General features: G+C 36.5%; 1 protein-coding gene across 1 annotated transcript; it reads left to right on the forward strand.

The window, feature by feature from the left end:
- Positions 1 to 130: 130 nt before the first annotated feature.
- LOC103782420 (transmembrane protein 131-like) lies at positions 131 to 10,205 on the forward strand (the record flags this gene model as incomplete). Its single annotated transcript, XM_008950190.1, has 9 exons — positions 131 to 269; positions 378 to 487; positions 869 to 935; positions 1,884 to 2,035; positions 2,686 to 2,828; positions 3,929 to 4,115; positions 5,254 to 5,439; positions 9,140 to 9,298; positions 9,875 to 10,205. Coding segments are annotated over 9 exons (1,474 nt in total), but the record flags the coding sequence as incomplete, so codon positions are not given.
- Between the last annotated feature and the right edge of the window lie 11 nt (positions 10,206 to 10,216).

Here is a 10,216-nt window from a genome sequence, read left to right on the forward strand (position 1 = left end):
TATATATATATATAAAATGTACTGTTCTCCTTCTCAAACAGATGTTTTCAGGGTACTTTTAAGCGCTCTGCTTTTTCCAGGTTTTTCCTATTTTACTTTTGTAAAGTAAGTTTTCTAACTATTTCTCCAGACTGAATGCTGTATTTGAAGTAGACACAGATCTGCAGAAGGATGTCCAGTTGAAAATTACAGCAGAAATGGCCTGGCCTTCCATACTAAGTTCACCACGCCATCTAAGCTTCCCTCTTACCAATACAAACAGTTCATCAGTAAGTTATTTCGTTGACAGTATCATTTTGAAAGGACTAAATTTTAATAGCTCTTTCTAATTACATTTACCCAAATGTAAACTTTACCAAAATTGTGTTTCTGAATAGGAAGAAGAAATTTTTCTAGAAAATCCAGCTGATGTTCCTGTGTATGTTCAATTCCTTCCTGTAGCTCTCTATTCTAACCCATCCACCTTCGTTGATAAGATGTTACAACGGTGAGTGTTGTTACAGAGTGGTTAGACCATTCTCACACTACAGCCAAATGCATTTCACAGAAAATACAGGCAGTATTTGGCAGCTATGTTGGTAGTTACTGTTTTGGCCACTTAAAGAATTTGAATCAATAGGCCAGCTAAGAACTGAATCTAGAACTGATTGCCATTGAATGTACATCTGTGTTTTTTACTAAGCTAAATGATGTTTACTTGTCTTCCTTGACTTGAAGTGTAAGGAGGGGGAAATAGTACAAAAAGAATATTCCTTTCAGAAGCATACTGTTTGAGTCCTACCATAAGTTCTTGATTTGTGCTAACATTCTTAACTGTGTGTCGTTATCTTTCCTGATCTGAGGGAAAAAAAATGCATGTCTGTTTCAGGTTTAATTTGAGTAAGCCAACTAATTTCAATCTGAGGACTCTAGAGTTCCAGGTCTTCCGAAATTGTGTAAGTATTTTAATATGTTCTTTAGATTTTTAAAATCTAGGTATGTAAAGTTTTAATACAACTTCAGTTGTATGTGTTGTGTGAAAAATGTGATGCTTCTGTTAGAAATTTTCAGGGAATTAGGAAAAGTAGTATTTCTTCAAATGCAACAGTTAAACTGTCACTTTTTCTGGATGCTTACATTGTAATAGGACTGGAGGTTTAGGAAAACTGCATTTATTAATTCTGTACTGATACAGGTTTATTTTCTTTAGTGTAGTGATTGGTAGTTCTAAAATGAACAAAGTATGGAGTTTTGCCTTGCTTTGGTCTTTATTTTAAATGATTTGAGTTTTGTGGACATCTTTAATGTGTGCTTTTCATATAGAGCATTCCACTTCCTGAACAGTTTCTTTACTCATGCAATATATAACCCTTTTCCTCTCTATATGCAGTTTATTTTAGGTTAGCAGTTTGGTGCTTGTGCAGTATTTAAAGGCAAATGTAGCAAAATACATTTTTTTCAGTAGTTCTTCTATTTCAAGTTTGCTTTTTCCCCTGTTTTCCTTTACTTAGGAAAACTAACATTCTAAAACTGTTTGGACAGTGGAACATTGTGAGGGCAGAAAATGTTAAACAATGGCTTAATGCTAATTTGGTGTTTTAAATATACATTTAAAAGATTTCTGACCTCTTTCTTCTACTAGAGCTTTATGAAGTCATATGTGTGTAATTTAGCTCAGTTCTGGCTTGCTGTGTTCTGCTTCTTAATAAATACAGGTGGTTCGGAAAGTAGGGAAATTCTTGTGCTATCAGACTTCCTGGTTAAAAAGAACAGTGTATATCATTGGGTAGTGTAATTCTTTATGACAAGACCAATTTTCAGGTAAAATAATAATATTTCTAAAAAAATGTGTAAAAATTGCGTATTTTTTTTAAATGTTACTTTTTTTCCCCCACTCTCCTAAGGTCCAGCCACTACAGAGCACTGTAGGACTTACAAAGGGCCTGACTCGTCATTCAGTTTTAAGCCTAATATTGAAACCTGGAGAGAGGAAGTCTGTCAAAGTAAAGTTCACTCCAGTTCTTAATAAAACTGTTTCATCGTTAATTGTTATCAGGTATGAAAGATATTTTTGAAATAAGTGTGAGTTTTTATAATTTTTTTTTCATTAATATGTAAGATCGTTCTTGTGATCAGCTGCCAGTAAGAAGCTATGGCTTTTACAGGTATAATTGTAGAATCATGTGTCTGCAGAAAGAATTAATTTAAATGTAATTATGATATGTTTTATAGTAGTCAAACTCTATTGATATATACTTTTTAATATAAATATATAATCCAGTGTTACATGGGGAGACTTGAATTCTTAGATAACTACTACACTATCTTACAGTAGGGACTCTCATAGGTGCCATTTGCAAGATCCAGCTGCAATGCAAATTCAGTCTTTCTAGTGAAGAGCTCTGTTTGAATACCTATTTCATTTTTTTATCATGTGTAATACATTCATATGATGAAATGAAACTTCAGTACCTCACTGAGTTTTTATTTGTACATGATGCTATGATTTCTTAGGTTTTTGTCTTGCAAACACCGTGTTTGAGACCCACACTATGTACTTCCATACTGTGGGGAATTATCTGTAGAACTGCTTATATTTCAGTCTTCAAAATTTGGGATTTAGCTTCATAGTCTCTTGAGAAGCTTGCAGGAGCAATAGGCTGCATAATCCTTTTATGAATGTTTCCCCTTTTTCTTTGTACACAGAAATAATTTGACTGTAATAGATGCCATAGTGGTACAAGGACAAGGAACAACTGAGAGCTTGAAGGTTGCAGGCAAACCTCCTGGTCCAGGAAGTTCTTTACGCTTTAAAATCACAGAAGCATTATTAAAAGACTGTTCAGAAAGTGAGTACTTTTTGAGCTACTATGCTGAACAGAGATGACATTTTACATGTACAACTTGAAATGTGTGATAATATTTTTTTCCTCTCTTTTAGTGCCTCAGAATTTTAATTCCTTTACATTAAAATTGCTTCTTCCTTGAGGCAGAGATAGAATATTTTGCCTTTCTCATTTTAATGTGAAAATTAGGAAGGATGAAACAAAAGCCCTTCATCCACCAAAATTCAAGGCAGAGGTGGTGAAGTTTACTAGGATAATCTCCAATTCCTAAATGTAACTTAGTCTGGATCACAGATGAATCTTCCTGTTGGTTCGGGTTTTTTTTCCCCTCACACCTTCAGAATCTGTATGCACATAGCTGACAGAGGAAAAGGTAGGGTATGTTCCTTGAAGAAAATTAAATCCCATCCAGATTCTACATCAGATTTTTTCTGCTCTGTGGCCCCAGGCTTGCTTCTGAGAGGAGAGCCGAGTACCTGTCTTACCAAAGGAACTGGTAAAGGAGGTTTGTTGTATCTGGTATTAAAATCTGTGTTATTACCGTGCAGATTTCCAAAGAGATTTGTAAGCTGCCATGTTAATTATTATCTGAGATGTTTCTGGTTTGAGGGATGAGTAAGAAAACTTAAAGTAAAGCTTAGTCATTACCTTTTACATGTGGTTTAGGGATTTTTTTTTTTTTCTAGTAAGGTTATGTGTAGCTCAGCTGTGGATTTTTTTTTTTTGACACACAAAAATAAGCTTTAATTCTTCTCATACTGGGACTTTCCACAGAATACCACAAGACTAAGCAGTACTTCAAAGAACTTTATAACTTAGATGATTTTTTTGTGAGGCAGCACTGCTTATTGGAGGTTTGAAAGTTTGTGGTTTTTCCCCGGTGAGTTAGTGCTCTGGAACTGTGTGAGTGCCCTGCCTTGACAGGGAGGAGAGTCTGGCTTCAGAGATCTGTTTTTGCAAGTTATGTTAAAGATTTCCATGGACCTTGCTAGTCCCCTTTGATGCTATAGTACTCACAGAGCTCTCTTCTCCTGTGGAATATGAATATAATGAAGGATATCAGTTTAGCATAACACTAATCACTTTCTCCTATTTGTTTCTAGAAATGAAATACAAAGAACCAAATTTCACACTGAGAAGAACATTTAAAGTGGAAAATACAGGGCAGCTGCAGATTAATGTGAAAGCTATGGAAATCAGTGGCTATACATGTGAAGGATATGGATTTAAAGTAGTTAACTGTCATGAGTTTGCACTAAGTGCCAATGCCTCTAAAGACATTGTCATATTGTAAGTGTTTTTTCTTATATCTGAATGGAGTCTTACATTAGGAATTCTGCATACCTAATTCTGTTTTGGAGGAAAACTGTTGGTTAAATTCTGGGGTGTTTTACTTAAGCTTTGAATGTTCTGGGTCCCTTATTTTTATACAACTTAAAACATTAAATTTTTCTGTCTTCTGGCAAGCGTTATTTGTTTTTTAAATAGCTTCAAGCTTTTATGTCTGTATTACTTTTTATTATTTTTCAGTAACTATAAGTTACTGGTTTGGAATAGTGTTATTATATGGGGGTTTTATACATTTCCTTCATTTTGGTTGTGAATGCACATGAGATCCAGATTTACATATGCCTTTGGTGCATTGCAGTATATAGAAAAGAGCTTTTAGACTAAGGATTATTATCATAATGCAGAGCATTTTGTTCTTGAATGTTTTGTCTGTTGCCTTAATGATAATGATGGTTTAATTCTGTCAGTTTTTATTGTAAAAGATCCCTGCACCAAAACTGACATTTTAGCACTGCTTGGATGTGAAGTTACGTAGTCAGAATATGGTATCTAAAAAGTTCAGAAGATGCTTCTGTGCTTTAAGAGAATGTATGAGATTGCAGGCAGTGAAACTTCAGCAGAATTTCTGCAGCAGTCTTATATTTGTGATGAGACAGAAATATAGCAGTGATGTGATGTTTTTGAAAAAGCATGCAGTTGTGACTTTAAGGTGAAGTGTTTAAAAACTGTATAGCTCACATAAGGGTCCATTCCATTGCCTGCTTAGAGCTGCTCTTAATCTTTTACTGCGTTCATAGCTTGCTTTTAACAGATTTGGTCAAAACATAATTTCAGTTATAAGTTATCTTCATCTGGTATATCAGTGGTAATCTAGTATCAGATGTTACACATAGGTGTTATGAACTTAGTCAAACACATCTGGAGGTATTTGAAAGATACTAGTAAGTATTTTGGGGCTAATTGCATAGGTGATTATTAGTCATACTACTTAGGGCTATTTTATATGTCAGTCATGGAAGTAATTGGTGGAGTGTTTTGGGGTTTTGTGGGTTTTCTTTAATGTATGAATTACAGAAATTATGTCAAACTTCTGTGCTATTCACATGAAAAATTCCAACGTGCTTTACTTTGTTTTCAGGTTTACACCTGATTTCACTGCTTCCAGAGTCATACGTGAATTAAAATTCATCACTGCAGGAGGCTCTGAATTCGTATTTATCTTGAATGCATCCCTTCCATATCACATGTTAGCAACATGTGCAGAAGCACTACCCAGGCCCAACTGGGAACTGGCACTGTACATAATCATCTCAGGAATAATGAGGTAGTGTGTATATATTTGTTCTTAGTGGTATATGTACACAGGCTACCACTGCTCGAATACAGATTACAGAGAAGTATATATGTATTCAGTACGTGCTGTAATTGGTGTAAAGTAAAATAGGGTGATGTGAAAAAGGAGAGCAAATTAATAAATGCTGTTATGGATTGAGTGTGAACAGCTTAAGGCTGAGGAGTACTGATTTTCTGCTCAAACTGAGGAGAAAATAATATGCTTTTTGCTTAGGCCTGTTTCTTTAAGTGAGATACATATGTTAACCCTGAGAATGTGTAGGTTTTTGATAAATAATGAAGCTAAACTTGAGTGAAATTAGATACTAAAGCACTGCTAACCATAAATTCCCACAAGTTAAGCAATTAAATTAAGAAATTTAAGCATCCTTCTGAGTATTGTGCTTTAGAGAGATACGAGGCAGTAACTGTAATGAGCTAAGCAGATGCCTTGGATGAATGTAACTTCACTGCCACTTGTATGTGACAGACAACTGGTGATACTAATAATGGCATTTCTGAGAACCTGAAGGGCATTGTTTGCAATGCTGCATGCTCAGGGGTTACGTAGGAGCATGTTAGTGAACTTTTTTCTCAGCAAACAGATGTGTGCTGCGTTAGTGCTTTTTCCTACAAGTACAAGTTTTTTCTCAGCAAACAGATGTGTGCTGGCTATGACTAGTTGAAATACAAATTGAAAATTCCACTGTGCTTTCCTAATCTAACCTCTCCCTATCTTTCTTTGTTTGTAAACAGTGTCCCTGCTCACCTCTTGAATAACACTTTCCCTTGCTGCCTTCATCCAGAGAAAACCCTAGCATAGAAACTTGGCAGCGTAAATGGATGACTTACCAGTAACAACTACTGCAGTTTTCTTTTTGCATTAGTGTTAAGCATATATCTTAGTGTGAGATGGATTGCTGCTGTAGATGCCTGTGATGAAAAAAGTGGTCTCTCTGTGTGCTGCAAATCAAAAGCATTATCACAGTCATGTAATATTCATGCTTTTTCTTTTTCCCCCCCTTCTTAAGATACTGGCTTTTCCATTTTGGTGTACTATGTTATGTAAATGTTCCATTGGGTTGCTTTTCCTTCTAGGGGTTGATAAAAGAAATGCAGAAGATAGTTGCAGCCTGTTTCACTTTCTTTTTTGGCTCTTCAGCACTTTCCTAAATGTTAATTAGGAAACTGTATTTTCATAAGTAACAGGAAATTTCTGTTACTTAGGAAATTTTGTTTCCTAGCTAATATTGCATTACTTGGGAAAGTGCTGAATAAGTACTTAAGTGGGTTTTTTTCTGTATGTTTACTAGAAATCTATAAGCTTAGCTTCCTGACAAAAAGAATAATGGTTGTCAGCTTGGAAGTGTAGTTTGCACAGATAATTTTAGATGTACTATATTTGTTAATTAGACTTCACAAAAGAGTAGAGAATACTAATTCTTTCCATCATTGTGTCTTTTTCCTACAAGTACAAAACATTCTTCTTAGCAGCAAACTAGAGAAGAGTCCTAATGTAGCTATTTCATATTTCAAGGATCCTGTGCACAGACAGCCTGTAATTTTTAGGATGCTGTCACCTAGGGGTTTGCTAGTTGCCACTAAAACAATGCCTTATATCGTTGCAACGTTATCCTTGATTTCTATGAATGAACAACTCTGAGTTTGTCTAGTTCATGTTTTTTTATTTGATAAGGTGATGTTTATATTTTCCTTCTCTAAATCAGTATTGGTTTGGATTATTACAATACTTGTGGCTTCAAGTTTCATAGTCCTACTTGATAGGATATGTACAGGACAAAAGAGCCAGTCATTTTTATGAAGATTTTACCAACTAGGCACATGTGTGCTCCAGGATAAAATTGTGAGGGGAAAGAGGGATAGTACCAAGATCATTCTTTGGTGTCTAGACTGTGTTACTCCACACTGTTCCTCACACTAATTTGTTTTGTAATTTAAATGACACAAACACTTCAGGCTAGTTATATTGTTCTCTTCTTTAATAACAGTTTTTTTTAAAAACAAAAAAACTAAAATAGTCACTGCTCCAGCACCACCACACCAAAACCAGAAAGTGCAATTAAAAAGACCAGAAAACAAGATTTGTTCTGATTTTCATTTCAAAGCTGGTATTCGTTTGCTGAAACATCAAAGCTGGCTAATGTAGAGGGAGTAGAGTTCTTACCCAGAGACTGTCAGGGGAGAGTCAGCCCTCAATTTGACCTTTTGCTGCAGCTTCCCCTCTACAAACTCTGTGTAGACCAGCATTGATACCATGAGCATTGTAATGCAGAAACACTGTAAAATTAAGAACTCCTGTACTCTGTATATGTCATTTTAACACCCTGTTACTTGGCTCTTCCTTTTAAAGCTGCAGTTGGAGTTCAGAATACTTTCTAACCCCCTTCTGCTGACAGGCAGAAAGGGAAAAAAAAGAGGCCCATACCCATGATACCATGAGGGGAATGCTGTGGGGCCGAGGGGGGAGAGTGACACCCACCTCCACCCAACCCCTGTGCACTGCATCCCAAGTTTGTGTAGCACCATTCTGATACAGATGTGATGCTCTTGTTGGTATCAGTCTTGTGACAATTTCAATAGCATCATGGATTACAATTAACAAGTGAAAGAGATTATATCTTACATCCCAAAGGTAATTCCATATTTGATGGCCTGACAACCAAGGCAAGCATTACTCTTGAGTAATGCTTTGTGTAAGCTTGTCTCAAAAATTCCCCAATTTCTGTAACTTTTTGGTTATTTGTTAACATCTTGGATCAAAATGATTTTTCCTACCTTTCATCATCAAGAATCCTTTTTAATCCCTGGTGCAGGGAAGAAAGCATGAACAATCAGCTATCAACAGCTGACTTGGTCTCCAGAGTTGCTTGTATTTTGTTGATAGTTAAAAGGTGATATCTAGATTAGATTCTTTTAGCTAAAATTAAGCAAGAGGTATCTCATCCTTTTCTCTGAATTAATGCTAGTTTTCATGCATTTGGCATAGAAAAACTGGCAGTCAGAACAGGGAGGAGAAAAGAAACAGAAGTTGTTAATCTAAAGTTCTTTTCTCATAAACTTTCTAGGGTAATAGGCAAGGCAAGCTTTAGTCATCATCATTGTGTCTCCTCCCCCTGAAACTCCCACCTGTTAGAAGATGAAATCGATGGCAGTGTGCTGAAGGTCTCTGCAGTGGTTTTATTGCTTCATTCAAAAATATAGTTCATTGCAGTGCATTATGTAAGTGGAGAACTAAACACGGTATTGCAGCAGATGCAGCTAGTTGTAAAAGTCCTTGAAATAATGCTCTTGTACTGCTGCTCAGAAGCAAAATTTAATTCTCTGCAGAGGGTCTCTGCATTTAAAGTGGAATTGCACCAATGAGCTTAGAGAGCTGCTGACCACTTTGATGCTATTTTACTGTTTTAATTCTATCTATTTTTGGTTTTTAATTAATTTTCTTGGCAACTGCATGTCAGACTTCCACCAAGCTTCCGTTCTCAGTGTTAGTGACATGTGTATCTTGATAGACTTCTGTGTTTTACTTTTCTACCAGACAAAGTTTTGGTTTGAATGCAATTTTCAGCTCTTCAGAAAAAGGTACAAACTTTTTGTCCTGTGTATTTAGATTCATTCACCTTAAAATGCTCAAAACTAAGAAATACTTAGATGACTGCCTCTGTCTTCCACAGTGTACTCTTTCTCTTGGTAATTGGAACAGCTTACCTAGAAGCTCAAGGAATCTGGGAGCCATTTAGGAGACGCTTGTCCTTTGAGGCCTCAAACCCTCCCTTTGACATGGCAAGACCACTTGATCTCAGGAGAATAGTTGGAATTTCATCTGATGGAAAGTAAGCATATGTTTGAGTTTCTTGTTTGGATATTTTCCCCTTTTGTTTTTTTCCTCGTTAGTTATAAGGCCATTAAGAAAGTAGTACTGCTTTTTATAACAAGTGAATGAATAAAGATCCTCCCAGTTACTTATCAAAAGATGACTCGGCTGAAAAGATGGGTTTTGTGATTGTGAGGGATATTCATCTTTGAGGAAAAAAAAAGCCCAACCAAATCCAAACGCTGTCAAGTTTCCTGTTAATGTTCTTGAAAATAAAGGTAGAGACTCTAGGAAAATTGCGGACCAGAAATTCCTACCTTTGGCGTCTTCAGTTAAAGAGAAATCTCCTTTCAGTGTCCCTTCAGCATAAATATATTTGACTGTCTTTCTACTGTGCTTTTGTTCATATGTACAGCAAGGAAGTGAGCAGGAAATGGTAAAGGCTACTGACTTGTCAAACAAGTTTTAGACATTTTTATTAGTTATATGCCAAGAACAGTGTAGTTCCAGAATTCTTTTGGACATAGCGATGCTTTTCTCATGTGGAAGAATGGAAACACTGTAGAGTATATTTAAACTCTTGTTGTTCTTCCAGCTTGAACACGCTCGGATCAGATTCTAATCACAGTTCATCCAGAGGGATCTATGGAACAGGCAGTTCATCTTCAAGATCCAGTGCAGGGAATCATAAACAATGCAATGCAACAACACACCTTCACAGCAATAGAAGTGCACCTGATGTGGAAAACATCAAATCCAAAAACAGTTCAAGCACACCCAATAGGACTTCAGCACAAGCAGCGTCCGTGCAGTCAGTGAGCAGAGCGGGCCCCTTTCCCCTGGATTCGGGTGCCGCAGCTCCGGCTCACGCCGCAGGCCGAAGAGCCAAGGGGACGAGGCAGAACCAGCAGCCGGCGCAGCAGCAGGCACCAGCCTC

The sequence above is a fragment of the Merops nubicus genome, unplaced genomic scaffold (genome assembly GCF_000691845.1).
Source record: "Merops nubicus isolate BGI_N331 unplaced genomic scaffold, ASM69184v1 scaffold54061, whole genome shotgun sequence".
Classification (NCBI taxonomy): domain Eukaryota; kingdom Metazoa; phylum Chordata; class Aves; order Coraciiformes; family Meropidae; genus Merops; species Merops nubicus.